At 32.9% G+C, this 22,844-nt stretch overlaps 1 protein-coding gene across 1 annotated transcript in view; it reads right to left on the bottom strand.

Annotated features, from left to right (window-relative positions):
• The window catches only part of npr1b (natriuretic peptide receptor 1b), an 87,620-nt gene that overhangs the window by 19,093 nt on the left and 45,683 nt on the right, over positions 1-22,844 (bottom strand). The window contains exons 6-15 of the mRNA XM_009292394.5: positions 13,602-13,696; positions 6,433-6,568; positions 6,069-6,153; positions 5,863-5,983; positions 4,207-4,281; positions 3,624-3,701; positions 2,893-2,997; positions 1,328-1,399; positions 744-903; positions 444-599 (exon numbers count right to left, since the gene is read on the bottom strand). Of these exons, the coding sequence (XP_009290669.2) occupies positions 444-599; positions 744-903; positions 1,328-1,399; positions 2,893-2,997; positions 3,624-3,701; positions 4,207-4,281; positions 5,863-5,983; positions 6,069-6,153; positions 6,433-6,568; positions 13,602-13,696 (1,083 nt within the window). The remainder of the gene's footprint in view (positions 1-443; positions 600-743; positions 904-1,327; positions 1,400-2,892; positions 2,998-3,623; positions 3,702-4,206; positions 4,282-5,862; positions 5,984-6,068; positions 6,154-6,432; positions 6,569-13,601; positions 13,697-22,844) is intronic.

Genomic DNA, 22,844 nt, shown 5'->3' with positions numbered 1-22,844 from the left:
TTAATACGTGGCTATCAATCAATTTGGTGGGCTGGGAAACTGCACTCCGCCACATTGTGGTTGGCCTAAAAATACAAGGGATTTGGATCGTATTTTAACATTTAAAAAAGAGACTTATTGTCTTTATATAGCTTCAATATGACTGTGCACACACTATTCTACACACTGTTTTGTACAAACAGCTTGAAAAAATATGATTTTCATCATAGATGTCCTTTAAACTCAAAATATTGCAAGATACAAATTGCAATTCTGACAAAAAGTCATAATTGTGAGAAATAAACAAGCCTTTTAGTATTATTTTTGTCTGTGGCAGAAAGAAGTGTACACAGGTGTGAAACAAAAGTGAATAAATGTTGAATAATTTGTTTCAAACACATGTTAGGGACGTGTAGTAGTTTTCGGACATAACTGTACATGGATTGTTAAGCTTGGTGTCTGACCTTTAGGGCTTAGCAAGTCTCCCTCCAGGTAAAAGACTCCTCTGCGCAAAGCCACTTCCTGAAGTATGATGCCAAAACTGTAGACATCCCCCTTTTGAGTGCCTCCTGGAGGAAAGCACTCCATTCTCGACAACTCTGGAGCCAACCACAGCTTACCTGTACACACAGATCCATACAGACAGTAAATGTTATTGTTGATTGTTTGACTAAAGCTTGCACGTATGCATGTTGTGAAAATTACAGCCACGTGTGTCAGAATGACACATGAGTCGACAAAGCCGAAAAGGTCACATGACTGACGTGCATAATAAGAGTGGGCGTCCTCCGTGTCCGACTCCGTCCTGATGCTGGACAGCCCGTAGTCAGTGATCTTTAGCACAAAACGATTGTCAACCACACAGTTGGAAGACTTCAGGTTGCCATGGGATACAATCACACTGTTATGAAGGAAAGCCATGCCCTGAGGGGAGAGACAGATTGGGCAGTATGAAGGAAAGCAGGAGGATAAGGATGCAGTGCAATGAGGGAGAATGGAAAATAAACATTTAAAGAGATGGTTCACCCAAAAATAAACATTTATTTAACGTCTAATCAATTTCAAGTGATTCCAAAGCTTTATGAGCTTCTTTCTTCTGTCATCCAAAAAAGGATTTTGAAGAATGTTGAAAATGGCAGCCATTGAAATTCATGGTAGAATAAAAAGAATTGATGTGATATATTATGTTCTTCATATTTTGTCCTTTTTTGTTGAATAGAAAAAAGAAATTCATGAAAGTTTGGAGCAAGTGGAGGGTGAGAAAATGATGACAGATTTTGAAATTTTGGGTGAACTATGCCTTTAACGTGAATTTCATCATTAACAAAATACAGAAAGGGGTTTCTACCTTTACTATGTCGCTGATTAATGAGTATTTGAACATCCAATCTAGTGTAATGCTGTCGTTCTCCAAAATATTCTGTAAAAAAGATGCAGAAATTCGGAGATGTACAATTTCAGTGCTAAATTGCTAAATGATTTTTAAAGCATGCAAATATTAAATTCTTTTTGTGTGTGTCTGTGTATTTTTTGTACATTTAAACTTAAGTTGGGGACACATTTTTTGAGAAATAAAAATGTACTTTCTATATTATTCTACAAAATATCAAGAATGCCTGATTCCATCTAAATGAATGTAAACAGTCTAAATACTTCTGCCAAACACACACTAGGCAAGTTCTTTGGCAAAGTTGTTCATATGGAAAAAAGTCCTACAAAATAAATTGTACAATTCAGATTTGAGACATATTCGAATGCATTTTTTGCAATTCTAAGTTTACATCTTACAATTTGAACACATTTCTTACAATTGTGACTGTGACTTTAAACATACCTGAGCTTTCAACATACAATCCTTTTATTTTGTCTCAAAATTGTGGCATATAAACATGTGACATATAAACTTTCGTGCAATATAAACATTTGATAGCAGTATTTGTGCAGAAAAAAAACAACATCACCAAACATGCTGTATAGAAAATTCAACCAATTAAAAAAGTCACAGTGATTGTCGAAACATGTCAAAAAATATCTAGAACCACATATCATGTAATTGAGTTTGTTTGCAATATAAAAACTGCCAATATTCTCCTCATAGCTAGTTGGTGTAGATTAGGGGTGCCCAAACTTTTTCTTTTTTTGGTTTTTCAGAAACCAAACTTGTGGTTTGATTGGGCCGATTGAGGCTAGTGGGCCGAAGGTAAATATTTGCCATGGGTATTTCCCTAATTTATGTAATAATGTTTAGCAATGACTAGAAAACATTGGCTTAAGTATATTTTACATTTTATTATGAGCTTATTATAGTAAAAACAAAACAATCTCATTTATAATAGAATTACACTAGTCTTTGCCTTGATTTGCTCAGTCCTCTATGTGTTGAGTGACAGTATTTACATGTTGAAATAAAATTAGATTCATTTAAAACATTTAATTGAACCATTTAATTTCAGTTTTCTCTAAATAAAATGAATGAAAAGCAATAAAACAAACAAAAAAGGTTACATCAAGTTAGAAATGATGATCTCAGTGTTAAAGGCATTGGCCCCAACCCTTTTTAATTAAATATTAAATATCCTATATATATATATATATATATATATATATATATATATATATATATATATAGGAAAATATTACTTCGTTTTGTAAACATTTTACAAACATTATTTGTTTATTATTACCATTTGATTAATCTCCCCATACAGTTTGATAGTAAGCTTGAACCTGGAAGCTGTTTCACGTGACGTCACATTTAACAAGCAGACCTTTTTAGAATCTTAATTAAAATGTAAATTTGCAGATAGTTTTTTGTAAGGGTCAAGTTGAAGGTTAGAGAATAGTAAACATCATTAGCTCAGTAGGTCAATGAAAAGTCACCGTGATAACAGCACATGAATGGTGTGTCTGTACCTGCAGGCTGCCTCGAGGGCAGTATTCAGTGACAATGCAGATATTGGGTGGGTCGATGCAGGCGCCGATAAAACGGGTCAAATGCTCATTCTGCACATCCCTCATCTAGAGAACAAACACATACTATTATTTTAAAGTCGCAACACGTTTTTAACGTTAAATCTTACCAGCAATGCAATTTATTTGTTCAAAAATGAAAGAAAAATTTATAAGATAAAACATTTACAATTTAAAATTACTATTTTCTATTTATTATATTCAAAATATAAAAAATAATTTAATTAATAAAAATAGTTATTAATGCACCATATTAATTTAAATATTAATTGTAATTTAATATTATTCATTTATTTATATTATTAATAATATTAATTTCATTAATTATTAATTTATGAAAAAAACACAATTTAGTTCTTCAATCTTTAGTTTAGATTGAAACATGCTGATTTGGTGCTTAAGAAATATTTTTACTATTAGCATGAATAATCATAAAATTGTAAACTGTGGAAAGGAATACATTGTTTAAAACAGCAGTATTTATTCAAAGCAGAAATCTGTTGTAGCATTACATACGCCTTCTGACCAATTTAATATATCCCTGCTCAAGTATTAATTTCCATTAAAAAATGTACTGACCCCAAATGCTTGAATGCTAGTGTGTTGGTAATGATTATAATCAGATTAGCAGAAATATCCTACAGCAGAGCAATAAAACAGCATGACACACTCACATGCTTCAGTTCAAACAACACTTTCCTCGTTAACTCGACGCGCCTTCTGTTGATGTATTTAATAGCCACAATATTTCCCTGGGGGACAAATAAGCACATACGTTTGCAGTGGTCAGAATGTGTGTACTTTGAGGTTTTAACATGCACGTAAACTGTGACACTTCAAAAATAAAACAAAAACATTTCAATTAATGGCAGTCAATAGCCCAGCACACCGACAAAGCCCCAAGTTTTCTCTCCCACTTCACTTCCTGTGTCATGTTTATTTAGTCTTATCACTAAAAAAAAAAAAAAACATGCTATAAAGACACACACAGTAAATATATATAAAAAATATTCAAAATGTACATATAAATTGTTTTATTAGGTAATGTAAATGCATTGGGTATGATAAACCAAGGTTGACAACTGCAAAAAAAAAAAAAGTGAGATGTCTCCGGATATCCTGAATTCAGCTAATCAGATGATAAAGCTTGAGAATCATTTATCATTCCATGTGCCTTATAACCCGAGGTCAAAGGGTATGACGTCTGAGAGTATAAATATGTACTAAATAAACATCTGTTGAATCAGAGAACGATACCTTAAAGTAGCCAGTCTTAGCAAACACCTGAAAATTTCCATCAGTCGTCAGCAGCGATCCATAGTTAGAACCTCTCTGCAGAGAAATAATAATATTAGATTAAAATAATTGATACATTTAAGAAAAACAAGGAGCTGGAGAAGAAAATTTATGAGTGAGTATTATTGTGTAGCAGGATCAGAAATGAATGGGGGCTTGTGGCCATAATTGCATCAAACAATAATGCCCCCCATATTCGAGCTCAATTAAACTAAACTATTATGCCTGTCACGATTAAAGTGGAATTTGAAAATGAATGAAAAATGCCACAGCATTGCATCTGTTCTCTTTTTATCACATATTGGTTGTTGTTTTTACAGCGTCGAGAACAATCATCAATCATAAAGGTTTCCGGCCAATCAAAGTGTTTAGATTATTCCCTGATGAAATTGTTGGAGTGATGAAACCAGATTGGGATATGCTGTTTCTTCATACACCAAACAATTACTTTGCATTCTGTTTATTGACATTAATAACCTGTATTACAATATTTAAAGCAATAACTAAAAATCTAAAATCACTGGTGTAGACTATCAAAAACAAATATAGCTTAAAGAGGCTAATAATTTTGATCTTAAAATGTTTTAAAAAAAATTTTTAACTGCTTTTATTCTAGCTGAAATAAAACAAATAAGATTTTCTCAAGAATAAATTTTTTTATCAGACATACTGTGAAAATTTCTGTGCTCTGTTAAATATCATTTGGGAAATATTAAAAAAAGAAAAAAATTCAAAGGCGGGCTAATAATTCTAACTTCAACTGTATATATTTTTTCTCGATATTGTAGCCATATCACATCTTGAGCAAATTTAGGTATTTGACATAAAAGACAACAGAGATGCAGTGAATAAGATAATAATAAAAAAAAAAGCCAGAGGGTGTCTGCACTATATTAGTATGCTACACCAAGAGGAAGTAATGGTAGGTATTTGCTCCCCAGTATTGAAGTTATAGTTTACCCCAAAACAAAAATGTACTCACTATTAACTCTACCACATGTGGTTCCAAACCTTTGAGTTTATTTATTTTTTTCAGTAGAACACAAAAGAAGATTGATGAACTACTAAACACTGACTTCCATAGCAAGAAAACAAATACTATGGAAGTCAATGGTTACAGGTTTGCAACATTTTTCAAAATATCTTCTTTTGTGTTTAAAAGAAACTCAAATTGGTTTGTGACACGTAAAAGGTGAATAAATGATGACAACATTTTCAGTTTTGTGTGAACAAAACTTTTGAGGCTACATTATATACAAGTATGCAGTATTACCATAATGAGTGTAAATAATAATATAAAACTGATGCTGCATTATTGGAACACTACTTTCATTTTAAAGCAATGTCTTATAAAATAACCTATTGGAATTTAATTGACAATTTTTGAATGTTTTGTGGGTCAATTATGTCAAAAGTTTCATCCACCTAAAAGTTTTCTCCCTGCCATACTGTATTATAGCCTTGGCCAGGAAAGTGTAAATAAACACTGCATATAAAAAATGCCTGAAAACATAAAATAAATCTTATCTTAAATTCCGATTTTACATTTTTTGGCCCTATAATAAACAAGGTAACTTCAAATCCTGGTGTGTAGTGTGTACAGCGTCTTTGTTTTACTAGTGAGAGTGTGAGTTTGCTGCCGGTGCTTCTCAGGGCCTTTTCCAGATGGCTCATCTGAATGTCATCCCAGGAAATCCTCCATAACTGAGCAACCAACTCCTTCTCCAGCTTCAGCTTTCTGTGAACACATACACACACAGCCACATTTTTTGACTTAATGACTGAGTCATAATCAGGTATTAAAACACTCTACTGGCTCTCACCTGTATATAAAAACAGTCACAGTGAAGATGATGATGAGGATGAGGAAAAGCACAATGGAAATCATCTGGTGCATTGCGATGGTTCCTAAAAGGAAGAAGCAAAGTGATGGAGAGTTAGAAGTGCATAAGTACTGTGTGTGCGTTGCACTGTAAAAATTGCTGGGTTCAATATAATTCCTTCATGTTGTCCCAACACAAAACGATTAAGTTAATGTAATTGTTTTTACAAATTTAAGTAGATTAAACAAAACAATTAAGTTGTCCCTAAAAAAAACTCAAGAATTATGTTGGTTCGGCTCACTTTAAATAAGTTGTTTGAAGAAGAAGCAAATGTAGTATTGTACAGCTAGTGTATGAAACCTACTTGCTCGACAGGCAGGGTTTTCGTTCTTAAATCCGCAGGTGGGCACATCCATAGGGACTTTACCACCTGGCCACTGGATAGCCATCCCAGGAAGAATATTCATCTCCTTTTGGGTGCCATTATACACTGCCACAATCTGCAGAGCAATGTGAAGTACTCAATAAGACAACAGTCACAGGGTTTATTGTTATTAACAATTAATAATAACAGGGTTATTATTGTATTTATATCATTAATTGCATTCAAAATCTACTTGGATAAAACTGTTTAGTGCTAGACTCAATTACTTAGTTTCAATTCCTTAAACACCAAAAATCTGATAATAATAAAAGCTTATGTGGTTTTTGATTGATGTCTTTTAGATTGATGGACATTTACACTCCCATTTAAAATGTCAGAAGTCAGTTTTTTTAATGAAAAAATCATGAAAATGCATCAAATACCAAAGTGAAGAAAATGAAGAATTTCCCTCTGTAAATCTATCAATACTTAATTTGTTTAATTAATTATTAATTTTAATTATTTTTTTTAAGGAGTGACAACATTGTTGGTGATATAATAATATTAATATTGACAGTAAACAAGCAAGAAAGGACAACAGTAATAATCATTAACAACAACCACTACAATAATAATAACAACAATAATAAAAATAAATCACAAGTACTACACCAACTACTACTACAGTGAGTTTCTAATGTTACAACTATTACTACTGCTACTGCAGCCAAAACAACTACTACTACAATGTCTACTACTACTGATACTATTACAACGACTACTACCACTGATACTACTACTACATCTAGTCCTACTATTAATACTAGAGCAATGACTGCTAACATCTACATCAACAACATCTACTACTTCTGATACTACTACACAACAATGACTACTACTACTACTACTACTCCACATCCACTTCTTCTGATACCACTATACCAACAACATCTACTACTACAGATACTTCTTCAACTACTACTTAAAAAACCCAACAACAACTACAACCGCTACTACTACTATGACTACAACTAAAAACTACTAAAACTACTGCAACAACTGCAGCAACCTGAATAATGACAATGGTAGAAATACTTGTAATAATAATAATGAGATAACAGGACAAGTCAGGACAGTAATGATAATAATGAAAACAAAAGTAGAAGTAATAATATTAATGATAAAAGTGAGGAGGTGAGACGGGGTTGGGAATACTTAATTTTTGAATAGCAAGTACATTGTTATCTTTAAAAATGATTTGTGGTCCATGGTCATACATTCAGCACATCTGCCATAAGTCATCCAAATGCACAATAAAACAAAGTTTTATTTCAGGTAAATGCTTTTCTTTTTAAACTTTTGTTTATGCCGTAATTACGGATTTATCACAGTTCCCACAATAAGAGTAAGCTGCTGATTTTAACATTGATAATATTAATTACCAAAAGTTCCTTGAGCACCAAATCAGTATATTATGATTTCTGTAGGACCATGTGAAGTCTGGAACAATAATAATGCTGAAAATTAAGCTTTGCCATTACAGAAATAAATAACATTTTCCTTCAGCTTAGTCCCTGATCTGGGGTCTCCACAGCGGAATGAACCGCCAACTTGACCACCATATGTTTCACACAGCGGATGCCCTTCCAGCTGCAACCCAGTGCTTGGAAACAACCATGCACACTCAGACACACTCATATACTACGGCCAATTTAGTTTACCCAATTAACCTATAGCGCATGTCTTTGAAACCAGAGCACCCAGAGGAAGCCTATATTTGAACACGGGGATAATATGCAAAATGCCAACTGGCCCAGCTGTGACTCTAACCAATGTCCTGCAGTGAGGCGATAGTGCTAATCACTGAGCCACCTTGTCACCCCAAAATGAAATTTCTAAATATAAACTAAATAGTAGCAGCATATAACTAAAATAAATTCTGTCTGCATGATCAATCCATGCAGCCTTTCTAAAATTAAAGAATTTAAAAAATCTGAAATTAACATACAATGTATTTAAAATATACAAATAATTTTTGACTGAACACATCTCCGTGAAGTCTTTTAGTAGTAAAAGATGCTTTTTGTGTATTTAAATGTTTATATATAGCATCTACAAGTAAAAGCTAACTGAACCTTGACCTCTTGACGTCAACACACAAGGAACACTCAAGTGTTCATCAAGTAATTTCTTTTACACACAGGAAGCAAAGTGGAAAACAGTTTTAATGGCAGAAATAACAAGTAAAAAAATTTAAAATGACAAACACAAGAGTCATTCAGAGAGCAGCTGAGATCTTTAAAATCCCTCCTGCATCTCTCCTGTACACACTCACACACACAAGCAAAGCAACATTCCCCTGACTGAATATGTATCCCATAATTAACCTTCCCACAGCCTGGCCTCCCTATTACCAATCAAGTGCTTTTCAAAAAGGGTGTGTGTGTGCGTGCGTGAGCTCTGGTTTAAAATTTATGCCACCAATTTGCCATTTTTAAGATTCAGGTGTTATATTCTCATTCATTAGCCTGTAACAAAGGCAAATCTGTTTGAATGACAAACAAGCACAAACGTATCTGCTGTAAGAAAATGAGGCTGCATTTCATCCATCTATTATTCAAAACAAAAGCATCATAAAGCATTCATATTATTCAAATTAAGGTGACACGTGGTGCTGCACTAAGGGCATATCCAAGTCCACTTTTACTGGTTTAAGATGGGAAAAACAGTGGTCTAAAGGATTGTCTTCATTCTCTTTACGACTTATGGGTGTGTTTTGGGTGTAATGTGTATTAAAAAAACATCTCCCAGATGAGACAGATGAGTCTCATCTCCCATTCACTTTAAAAGCGAGAGATCCCACCATTTTGCATTCGCTATTTAAATGGTGGATGTAGCAAGCCAAAAAACTGAACACTTCGCTAGTGAGAAAACATCTGCTTGTCTGCAAGGTTAAAGAGGTACACGCAATGACTATCCACTATGACATGATTAGATTCAACTTTATTGTCATTACACATGTACAAGTACAATGCAACGAAATGCAATTTAGGTCTAACCAGCAGTGCAATAGCAGCAAGTGCAGGATACAGGAATAAGTTATAAAGTGCAGTTATAGAAAACTATGGTGATATTTACAGATGGATGTACTATGAATATTATATACAGGTTGGATAAGCTATGAACAGATTTACAATATATGAATATATGTGCAGGTTGCTATTAATAATCAGTAGTGTGCAGATAGATAAACATGATTACAAGTGTATATGTTACAATATATGAATATATGTACAGGGATAGATAAACATGATTACAAGTGTATATGTAACAATATATGAATATATGTACAGGGATAGATAAACATGATTACAAGTGTATATGTTACAATATATGAATATATGTACAGGGATAGATAAACATGATTACAAGTGTATATGTAACAATATATGAATATATGTGCAGGGATAGATAAACATGATTACAAGTGTATATGTTACAATATATGAATATATGTACAGGGATAGATAAACATGATTACAAGTGTATATGTAACAATATATGAATATATGTGCAGGTTGCTATTAATAATCAGTAGTGTGCAGATAAATAAACATGATTACAAGTATATATGTTACAATATATGAATATATGTACAGGGATAGATAAACATGATTACAAGTGTATATGTAACAATATATGAATATATGTACAGGTTGCTATTAATAATCAGTAGTATGCAGATATCTAGGCATTTTTATACTTATGTTGACAATAATTCATCTGTTGCATTTGAATCCTTTCAAATATTTATTTGTGCTGCTGTGCATCCCTGTGTGTGTGATAAGCAGAGATTGGTGTAACGTGTTTCTGTGTTCTAATTAGATTTTTGGGGAACGCAATAATGTAACGAATTACATTTTCAATTTGTGCAATGTGATTACAGTTACCAAAGTCAGTGTAGTGGACGCAGTGGCGCAATAGGTAGTGCTGTCACCTCACAGTAAGAAGGTCGCTGGTTCAAGTCTCAGCTGGGTCAGTCTGCATTTCTGTGTGGAGTTTGTTCTCCCTGCATTTGTGTGGGTTTCCTCCAGGTGCTCTGGTTTCCCCCACAAGTCCAAAGACATGCGATACAGGTGAATTGCTATACTGTCTGTAGTGTATGTATGTGAATGAGAATGTACTGTATGAGTGTGTTTCCCAGTGATGGGTTGCAGCTGGAAGAGCATCCGATGCGTAAAACATGTGCTGGATAAATTGACGGTTCATTCCGCTGTAGCGACCCCAGATTAATAAAGGGATGAATGAATGTCAGTGTAATTGTGTTGCTTACATAAATATAGATTTTAGAAAAAAAAGGCTTTTTTAAAATCATGTTTTCCGTTGCAACATAACTTAATAAGCATGTGCTTTTAAATGCTGGAGAACCCTAAAGAACTTTCAACTGCTTTTAACTTGACCAGCAACTTGTTCAAGTACTTGAACTGAAAGCATTTTATGACAATCCTCGTCACCAAGGAGAACACCGGCATCCAAAAACAGCAGCCCAACTCAGCCTAAACATGATAAATTGGATTTTTGTGTAGGATTGGGAGTGAAGGTAACTTCTAAAAATGTGAGAAGAAGCAGCTGCTTAAGAAGCTGTTCACTTATCACGTCTTTTGTATGCGTGAATTCATTATTTCCAATGTAAGCATGTGGCTTGTGCACGCTTATTGGGAGTGATACATAAGCAGCATGATGCACTCACATATTCCAGATTTCAAGTATTTAACATTTGAGCGTTTACAGTTTGTCTCCACAACTGCAGACATATTATGTGTTTGTCTACTATGGATGTCAATGTTTACATGTTTCCAATTTTCTTCAAAATATCTTCTTTTGTGTTAAAAAGATCAAAAAAAGAACAAGTGAAGATTAAGTAAATGATGAGTGAATTTTAGATTTTGGGCGAACTATCTTTTTAAATCTTTTGAATTCGTGAAGATGCTGTGTTAAACCCATGGTAATATTTTTCAGTGAATAATTAACTACTGAAAGAGCTTTAGGTTATTTAGTATTTTTATTTGTTTTATATGTTTTAAAAAGGAGCTGCACAGTGGCGCAGTGGGTAGCGTTGTCGCCTCACAGCAATAAGGTCGCTGGTTTAAGCCTCGGCTAGGTCAGCTGGCACTTCTGTGTGGAGTTTGGATGTTATAATATAAGCAATATAATCAAATTGCAATTTTCCAGTAGTAGTCAGTCATTTTTAATTTTTAATCTTACTTTTTAAAGTAACTTACCCAACACTGGTAATAAGCAAAGTGCATGTGTGTTGTGGACCTACCAATCCGCTTGTTAAGTCGTGGCGTATTAGGGACGTATGGAATACTGTTTCCGGGTCCAAGCCACTAGATTATGGCCCCTTTTTAGTAATATTACTCATTAAAGTGAATTTTATGTAAAATCATGGTGTACACATCAGTCTCTGGACTTACCAAAAATACCAAAAAATACCAAAATTATAACAATTTATAAATGAATGAATTTATAAATGAATGAATTTATAAATGAATCACTTTCTGGCCATCGGATATTAGGCATGGGTATATACATATTACGATTGTGATTTTCAAAAGTATTACATCACCTTGTAAACGTTTATTATTACGTTATATACAGCTTAAAGAGACGTTTAATGGCTTAATAGGTTAATTAGGTTAACTAAGCAAGATAGGGTAATTAGGCAAGTTATTGGTTATTGTTTGTTCTGTAGACAATCGAAAAAAAATTTGCCCAAAGGGGGTAATTATTTTGTCCCTAAAATGGTGTTTAAAAAATTAAAAACTGCTTTTGTTCTAGTCGAAAGAAAACAAATAAGACTTTCTCCAGAAGAAAAAGCATAAGACATTCTGTGAAAATTTCTTTGCTCCGTTAAACATAATTTGAAAATTATTAAAAAAAAGAAAAAAAATTCAAAGGGGGACTAATAATTCTGACTTCAACTGTATGTATCCGTGATATTTCCAAAATGATTATGATAATAATCAAAGAATCTATCACTTTTCTTGCTTTTAACCTGTCTAAGAGATTTAATAAAAACATCAATTTAAAAAAAATTGTATGTAAAAATGTATTTAAAAAAACGAAGGCTGCAAATTCGAGATTTTTATTTTTGAATAAAAAAATTTCATACAAAATAAAAAAGTTAATAATTCTCTGATATATCAGTTTTACCTTTATAGTGACAAAAATATCTTGTAGTTGAAGGGGGCTGGAAGAAGCAATGTAATTACCTACATGGAGATACAGTATAAGCTATACCAAAAGCTTTTTGTGTATGAAGGTTTCGTCTTCAGTTATACAAAATGAGCATGAACTATCAACCTCCATAGAACTATTCACTGGATAATTTTAATGAAGAATTAAAAAACAAAACTATGTTTTATTGGGAATGCAGTACTTATGAGTTATAGGCAGGCTTTATTCCAGTCTATTAGGTCAATGAAGGATGCACAATTTGCCTTTAGGAACATTAAACTTTTTATTTGGAAAATTTGTGTAATATATTTATAAAAATGTTTTGTCAAATGACTAATTCTATTTAAGTTCAGCTCTGGTTCTTTAATAACATTTTCATAAAAAATTAAATGAGAATTTATACATTGAATTAGGCCTAAAGGAATTACTTTTTGCACAGCATTAAATTCTTTAAAAGGTAATGAAAAAGGATTATTAGACATAAATAGTTCATAAGACAAGAAGTTGCCAGACTTATCAAAAATTGAGAGAATCCCAATTATAGTTCTGTTAAACCATGTGGATAGAAAAGCAGATTTGTTTCTAATTCTAATATCAAAGTTGTTCCATAAAATGCATTTATGTGGTGAAAAATTGTGGGAATTAGTTTGATAGATCGCTTGGACCCGAAAGCCACTTCACGTGACGTCACACTTACATGCACAGATATGTTCATATAGATGGGAACACAATTAGGGGTAAAATACTAACTACCATGATATGAAATGAAAACCTCAATTTACAGATGTTTTTTAAAGTAACTATGCTGTCATTTAATTCTTTTTTGCACACATTTTTGTCTTCATGAAAACATCCAAAATCCCTAAAATTTGAATATAAAAATAAAGGCAGGCACATAAGTAAGCTGCAAGTTAGTGATCGTCACTGACCTGAAAGTCGCCAGTGTTGATGTCAGCCATGTCCCACAGGGCGAAATCAGTCTCTCTGTCTCCATTCTCATCAATCTGCACTAGACCTGTGACTCCTGGGAAAACAGAGAGCCAGCGTGTGGTTATTGAGCTCATTACTCCAAAATCACAGCAGAACACAAAAGTAACATTAACTTTGACACAGTGCAGTGCAAACGTCAACCTTCTCCAGGTTCAGGACCTGTCTGGCTATCATTTGCAGTCAAAGTCAACAAAGTTTAACAGCTAAAATATGACCATTTATACAAAAGATGCACTGATCACAATACACATTTGTCATGAAAGAGTTAATGTTATTACTTTAACAACATTAACAACATGAGCTTCAGATTTTTGATTTTATACCGTCTTGACTATTATTTCAAATGATGCCTTTTTACAACACTGTTAACGTTTCTAGTAAATTATACAGCATTTAACTATAATATAAACTGTATTTTACAGTAGGACAGTAACTGGATTTTAAAGTTGCATGGTGAAAATTACTGTATTTACAGTAAATATATACATACAATTCTGTAAATACATATACAGCAAGATAAATGGTCTTTAATGCCTCCTCCATCTTATCCCAGTCATGCTTAATAATGTTCATATCTGGTGACTGGGCTGGCCAATCCGGGAGCACCTTGATCTTTTTTGCTATCAGGTATTTTGATGTGGAGGCTGAAGTATATGAGAATGAGCATTATCCTGCTGAAGAATTTGTCCTCTTTTATTTTTGCTGTAATTGATTTACAGTAAGTTACTGGCAAACTGCTGCCTGTAAGTTATTGTAGATTCTACAGGAAATTGGTAACAGTAAACAACTAGCTTCACAGAAACATCAGTCATTAATATATTGTAAAGGTTAAAAATGATAGGTGCTGTATGTAAGAACTTTCATGTATTGATCCCTCAATATAGCCAATGAGTGAACACCTAAAAAAGTAAAGACCTCCCGACTTTTTATTTTTTTCATAAAAACATGCAGACTATTCCCTCTAAAAGTTTTTCACGTTTTAAAGTGAATTTTGCCTGAAAAATTAGAATATTTCCCATTTTTTAAATCACAAAATGAATGCTTAAAATGTTCAGGATAATGCAAAAAGTGGAGGTATTCAGTTTCAGCTTTTACAAAGTCAACTCAAAATTGCTGCCACCAGGTCTTTACTTCATTAAATTCATTCAACATTGAAAGTATCATTATATGATTTATTTAGCCATTGTATTACCTTGAAAATCAAATTAGCTAGCTATTAATGTTGTTACCTCGTAGCTGTCACCTTATGTCAGTTATACAGCAAAAAAAAAAAAAGTCACAGAAAAAAAGTCATGGTTGAATATTATGCAGAATACAGAGTTGATTGAATGTTACATAGAGTTAATTCCTGTGATAGAGTCAACTCTGGGTTGGGGTAAATTCAGAGTAAAGGTATTGAGTCAAACAGTTGACCCCACATCACTAGCAGAAAGTGTTATGCAAATGTATTAATTGAGGTCTTAATTAGCATGGTATTAATTAAACCATCTTGCAGTCTCATCTACAGTATGTAGTCTCATGATTTACAACCAAACTATCATAACTATCAGTGCATTTTAATTTCCTCAACTGTTGACATACCAGTGAATTGCAGAGCTTGTGCAAACATATCCATATTGTTATTTTCAGAAGCTGTATTTGCTCTATTCTCACTGCTGTCCTTTTAGTTGCTTTTATCTTGAAAGGTATGAAGCTCAATTTTAGCATGATCAGTAAGTTGCTGTTTTAAAGGGATAGTTCACTTTTTACTTTCCCTTTAAGTGGTTTCAAACTTGTGTCAGATTTTAGATTTTTTTAAAGTAAGATGAAAACCGGTAACCAATAACTTCATTTTTAGAAAAAACAATAGTTACAGGATTCCAACATTTTTCAAAATATCTTCTTTTGTATCATAGAAAGAAATAACTGAAACAGGTTTGTGACAAGTGAAGGAGGAGTAAATGATGGCAAAACTTTTTCTTTTTTCTTTTCCAAACCCTACTCTTTTTCAGAGTGTGGCTAAATTACATATGTGAACATATACAAACTTCACCACATTACATCAGCTGCTATTTGTAAATTTTAAAGTACAGTATAGACGTTATTCTGCGATGTGGATGTACGCTCGTTTTTACGATTGTTTTAGAACTTCCGATTCAGTCGCCTATGGCAGGGGTTCCTAAACTTTTCAGCCCAAAACCCCCAAAATAACAATGTTCAGTTGTGGAATGTATATATTTAGAATGTACGTGAGTGCAGTAAAGGTGTCAGAAAGTATAATCTGGTGCCACACAATCAATGTGCTGCATCTGATGCTACTGCTATATATAACGTAATCACCCCAGGGGTCGAAAAAAATAGAAAAGCGGATGGCTTTTTATTTGAGTGTTGTTTTTTAATGTTTTTTAATAAAAATGTTACTATCAACTACTATTTTGTTCTTCAGTAGGTTATTAATAAAATAGGGTAATTCTAATATTTTTTTAATAAAATGAATTAGATTTTACTACAAACAAGTGTTTGCATGATTAAACATAAAAAGAAGATGCATATAGTTGTAAAATATCAGTTTGTAACTTTAAGCAGCATATTGAGCTGTTTTTAATTTTAAAAAAAAAATCAATGGAAGTGAACAGTACTGGCACGCCCATTAGGCTAAATAGGCGGTCGTCTAGGGCCCCACATTTCTTGGAGGGCCCCACGAAATCTGCTATTGTAATTTACTTTGAACGCAAGCGCTTAAACATGGACAATGTGCAGTATGCAATGCACAAACCCCAATAAACGCAATACAATTGACAACGAACCATGAAAAAAATAACCTCCCCATTTAATTAAAAGAATAGCTCTGTATAACTCATAAATGATAAATAGCTGAAAATTATAATAAATACACAACAACAGTATAAATTAAAGCAGAACATTTTGGAAACATACCCAGCAGCACTAGAAAGACGTAATGTATTCCTATACAGATTCCACATATCTCTCCAAATTGCTCAAATTTAATATGAACCTAGAAATATTTCTTAAAGTCTTCAGTAATATAATGTCCCAGGTGCCTAACCTGTGCCATTCTTCAATTCTTTTTTTATTTATTTGTATTTTATTTAGTTTGTTTTATGTACAATTTGTTTTTACAACACACTTGCGCTTTCATTTGCAATACTGTACAATACTTTGGAAAACTTGCAAACTTATTTGTTTAAATCTGAGTAAATATTTTTACAAGTGTATAATAGGTTAAATTTGTTTCGGTTAATAAAAACGTATACACTTACAGTAAATATTGAAATTGTATTTTTTTGTGCTTTCTTCTCACTGTTTTATTTATTTATTTATTTATTTTTTGCTAAGGGCCCCTCAACCCTACGAGCTGACACTGGAAGGGAATGAGACCAGAAGTCTTGAGCCAAAAAGATTCTGATGGCTGCACCCGAGCGTATGTGAAGAATAAGGTCGATAGTATTCATGGAATTTTTACCCCACAGCTCAACATCGAATTACAGTCGTTTACACATTTGATATAATTTAATCCCAACTTAAATGTGACATCTTTAATCTTAAAATCTATATTTATTTTAATTTCATGCATTGTTCATTTATGAAGTTTTAGTCTCTTTGCATTTTGTCTTCTCTGACTGTCCAATCAAAGAATGAAGATTTACAAAAGACAGTCAGACCACACTACGCATGCACAGACTCCAGAATTCTTGTTTTATGCAAAATCAAGCAACTAATAAATGTATTAACTGTAAATAAACTTTAAATTGGTAAATATTAATAACTAACTAATAAGATACATTATGAAGGTAAAACAAATACATTTTTTTAAGCAGATTTAAGCACTTCATCCAAATCGAAGCACTTTTTAAACATAAAAATAATATTCAAGCATTTTCTATGTTTTCCGGACCTGAATGAACCTTGAAAGTTCTTCAAAATATTTCCTTTTACATTCAACAGTAGAAAGAAAATCCTACAGGATTAGAACAACATCAAGCCGATCAGATGATGACAGAACTGTGTGTTTGGGTGTACCGTCTCTTTAAGAGAGATATAGTTCCTCAAACTCATTATCACGGAGTATCAACCACGTTATGAGAAATTGTAATGACCATAATCACACACAGTAAATCAACATAGTTTGTGTGTGTGTGTGTGTGTTGAGTCAGTCTGTTAAAATGCTTCCGGTTGTGCCCAGTGGTGTGATCCTCTGATGAGGGTCGTGAGCGGGCTGTAATTTCCTCTCAGAGGCCACTCACCTCTCTGAATGGGCTACAGATAAACGGCAAGTCCAGCTCAGAGGAAACACACAATGACATTTAGACTGATATGAAAAGCTTATGCGTTATCACACTGGAAATGTCAAAGCAATTGGAGAGAGAGAGAGAAGGCGAGGGGGGAGAAACAGATTTCCTCAAATGGTTTGATGATAAGGATAGCTTTAATAGGCCTGCATGAGTTATACTAGGAATACAGACGTACACATGGACAGTTAGTGAACCATATCTGCCTGGTTTGTGCAAACTGAAGCAAAGTCAGATAAGACTCGCATGCTTTGCAAAATTATCTGCACAGGTAATATGATACTTTAACTAAATTCTGAGAAATACGAACAGACTGAAAATACTACTGAAATGAATATGATTATTTTCCAACAGAGCATATTTAGAAACACTATAAAATATATGATGTTTGAAATAAAATGTAATAAAAATAAAATGTTTGATATATATATATATATATATATATATATATATATATATATATATATATATATATATATATATGTGTGTGTGTGTGTGTGTGTGTGTGTGTGTGTGTGTGTGTGTGTGTGTGTGTGTGTGTGTATATGTATGTATAACAACATGTCATGCTTTTTCCAGGAAAATATTATATATAAATATTTATATATAGTGCTCAGCATAATTGAGTAGACCGCATTTTAAATATTTTTATCCATTTCTCAGTGAAAATAGGCAATGCGGTGCATTTAAACAAAACAGATTTATTAAAAAGGTTACATGTATATTTATAAACTAATATTTTTGTCACCAAACATATTTCGGAATTGAAAGATAATACAATTAAATTCAAGCATAATATTGCAAAAAAATAAAAATAAAAATCCTATAAAATTTAATTTAGATTTTTCCTCTTGTTTAAATTTGTATTTAATATTTTTCTATAACATACACATTTTGATGTACTTGTTTTTGGACCATTATTTTGTTAGATAAGCTCCAGATTTAGTTTCAATACTGACTAATCTAATCTATATGCACAAATCTAATATTCTATAGCTTCCTATTGAAAATATGAATTTAAAGAAAATATTTGTGAGGGGTGTACTTATATATGCTGAGCACTGTATATTTATTCATAAATATTTATTATACATTTATTCATGCATTATAGTTTGGTATGGTAACTGAACTGTTTCAGACCAAAAAGCTCTTCAATGTGTATAAAATACTGTTGAGTTTTCGGTATCGCACCAGTAGACTCAGGAACGGTTTGTTTCCCTCAGCTCCAAACCTACTGAACTCAAACCTCAGCCGTTAAACAATACTCACCAGATTTACTATTAAATAAAATAAATAAGTTCTGGAATCATGCAACTTACAGCAACTACATAATTCACTGTATAATGCACCTTATACTGATTGTTTAATGCACTTTATGTCTATTCCTGCATCTTTAATTATAATTCCAATATAGTTGCACTGGGCTGTTCACTGCCCCCCACTTAGCCTCCACCCTTAACCTCATCTATTTTGCACTAATTTATGTTATAAAAAAATATTAAATACAAATTTTTTTAAGAAGGGAAAATCAAGAGGAGAAAAAAAAGTCACATTTTGTTGAAATTTTGTAAGTTTGTAATTGTAATTTGCAATATTTAGCTTGAATTTAATTGTATTATCTTTCTATTTCTAGATATTTTTGGTAACTAAAATATAATCTTAATAAAAAAATACTTTTTTATACTTTAATTTTATATTTTTTTATACTATTTTATACTTTAATAAATCTGTTTTGTTTAAATGCATTGCCTATATTCACTGAGAAATTGATAAAATATTTATTTTCAAAATGGGGTGTACTTAATTATGCTGAGCATTGTATATTTTAAAAAAATATATAGTCTATCTTAATTAACATGAGTGAGCCTGGCCAGAACATTGAAAGACAATGGATTAACAAAATTACAATTACATATCAAAAACAATTATGAAAAAATGAACAGCTGTAAACAAAAAGATGGACAAAGAGCAGACTGCATGTAAAACTGAATTCAATTTGTCCCCTTCTGTGCCAGATGCATAAACTAGCACAAATTAACAGAACTGTATACTCAATCAATAGATCTGAATAGGATTTCATTATGATTACAACAAAGATGATGACTGATATTAGAAGTCAGCAGAAGAGCATCTTCTTTTCGCCTTTCCAAATGTCATTTATAAAAGGGATCTAGAACAAGCAGTGCTTCCTGTCTATTCAGCGACTTTATTCGGCTGTAAAACCCTGATGTTTGTAGTGCAGTCTTTAGCAGGCAGGATTACAGGATATAACTGCACTAGCTTGATCCAGAGGAGCTTAGTCATTTCAGTTTGGTGGGGCTTTTATAAACGTCTGAATGAATATCTTCATTTTTACAGAAATTGAATTGCCACCAGCAGCTAAATAGAAGCCATTTTCTGATGACTATGAATATCACACATTCCGCACAGCTCTTCAATGAGTACTGCAGCACTAATGGGAACGTTATCTTCATTGTAAATCAGTGTCTAAGTTGTATTTTAATTAAACAAAACATTAATTTAAAATATTGAAATATGCAAACATGTCATGCAATAGTGACAAAAAGAACTAAACTTATTTTTTTGAGATTTTTTATTTTAATTTTTTTTTCAGATTGGATACAGAATAAACCAATGCTATCCCACAGCAATTTGTAACTTTCTGATTAAGTGGCTAATTCATTTGAATATTATTCATAAAGTTTTGCTTAATTTGTTCAACCCCCAATGACGGTTGGGTTTAGGCATGGGGTTTAGTGGGTGGCAGTTTTTTTCGGAGTCTCATAGGTCATGGGAATCCCGTGGGAATCCCACAGGATGAGAAACAAAATCACTATTAATCATAAGATTAAGACGGGACCAAAAAAAACTCATCAGCTTGAGTTGGTGGGAATAGGATTTATAATGACATTCGATACACAAATACACAGAAATTTTATTTAAATTCTAGTTTAATTCTCTTTATTCTCGCCTCCTGTTTGCTTTGGCATGGCTTATTAAGTTATTGAAACACCCATAAGCAGGAGCTCCGCTAGGGGGTTGGGATAGTTAGGAGGATTCTAAGGGCCTACACATTTTAAGGGTACTAGCCTCCTTTAACTGCCTGCTCTACCAAATCTTTGACCATACTTTGACTGTTTTAAATAAAGACTGTTTTTAATAATGGTTTACACGCATAGAGGTGCCGGTTTACAAAAAAATTTAACAAACATAATCCTGCTGCACTACTACACTTCTTTTTGGATTTATTATAAAAGGAAACATGATAAGTGAGAATCTGAAATATTTTATGGCATACTTCAAAAATTAAAGATGATTTAGTGTTCAAAACCGTTCTGTTTATTATTATGTTTTCAAATAAATTGCTTTTACACTTAATATTTTTCATAGTATATGTATTAATTCCAGTACTTTACCAAATGGTTGATATGTCGGTTTATGGTAAGAGGTTGATATTTTACAAATGATGTAATGTGTTGGAAAAAAATGCATTGTGTTATGATAACCAGTGATCACTTCTTGGAAGATCGCTGGTGAACTACAAACTCATCCATAAACTACAAATCCCTGCATGCCGTTACACACACCAGTCACTGTTCTCCGCTGATAACACATGTACAGCTGACTCTCGTAATTAGTGATTATCTGGACTATATATATACACCCTACACACATCAGTCTGCAGTGAGTCCCATCATGTATATTTATTGTCACAGTGTTTTTGCCTTAGTCTAAGTTTGATTTGTTAAGACCTTATGACTGTTTTGACTATGATTTTGGATTGCCCTGTTTGATTCTTGAAATTTCCAATTTTTGTCTACGATTACCTGCACAAATATTTTGTTCAATAAATTTTTATTAAGCTGCACCTGGATCCTACCTCTCTTGTATTCGCCACGCCGAGATCCAAACGTCACACATTGAGTGTGTTAACTAGCGACATTAGAAGTTAAGAAATGCAATCCAAATCTTTTTTTTGTTGGGGGAGTGAAAGGGCTAGTGGTTCTATCAACCACCCTAACTTAAATAAAGCCCCTAAATTAAATAAATTAACCTAACTTGCACTTTAAAATAAATAATAGTTGACTGCAGAATAAATATTTTGTATTGTCAAAATGGCACATACAAGCAAAATGAGTTATTTGAAATATTCTCTCCATTAATCAGCATTTTTTAAAAAAGAATTACAATTTCAGAGGAGGGCTAATAATTTAATCTTCAGTTGTATATAAGAAAAGCTGGCATGTATTAAAGACACTAGCACAGGTCAGACGTCTCCAGAAACACACCTGGCTCAGTGTGTGGGTGGCGAAAAAAACACATGCAACCCCCTTTTACTTCAAGTAGATCCCATGGCAACAGGACACCTGCTGATTTCAGAATAATTTCAGAGGAAGTCAAATACTGTAGACTAGAATCAAATATAAAGGAAAGTGGTAGAAAGAGCCTTGAGTGATTGGGTGGATGATAATGGGATAAATAATTGTCCTTTGTGGTGCCAACTTAGATTTGTTTGCTGGACTGAATGACAAATGCATCCTTCAGCAAGCAGATCGCAAAGGCAGATCTTTTGTTTATCGTAATTTCCAATTAGCACATCAAGGAGCTGTGATTTCACTTTATTTGTTCTCATCATGCACAGTTTGCTTCTAAAAGAGATGGTGTCTACTTCAAAGGCAGTTTGTTTCCAAAAGACAGCACCACTTTCTACTGGAAAAATGTCTCTTAAACTAAAAGACACAGACCTTCCACACTTAGCATATGAAAAGATGAGCTCTGAACAACAAATGAAAAAAAAAACCTAATAGAGACTAAAAAAAAGGCAACTGCGACAGCATAAATAAGCAAGGAAACGCTTTCCTATTACAGTACAATTTGTTTGCACTGTCACAT

This window comes from Danio rerio, chromosome 16, assembly GCF_049306965.1.
Source record: "Danio rerio strain Tuebingen ecotype United States chromosome 16, GRCz12tu, whole genome shotgun sequence".
In the NCBI taxonomy this organism is placed as follows: domain Eukaryota; kingdom Metazoa; phylum Chordata; class Actinopteri; order Cypriniformes; family Danionidae; genus Danio; species Danio rerio.
Note: the sequence above shows the minus strand (reverse complement) of the source record. Positions and strands in the feature narration are given on the sequence as shown.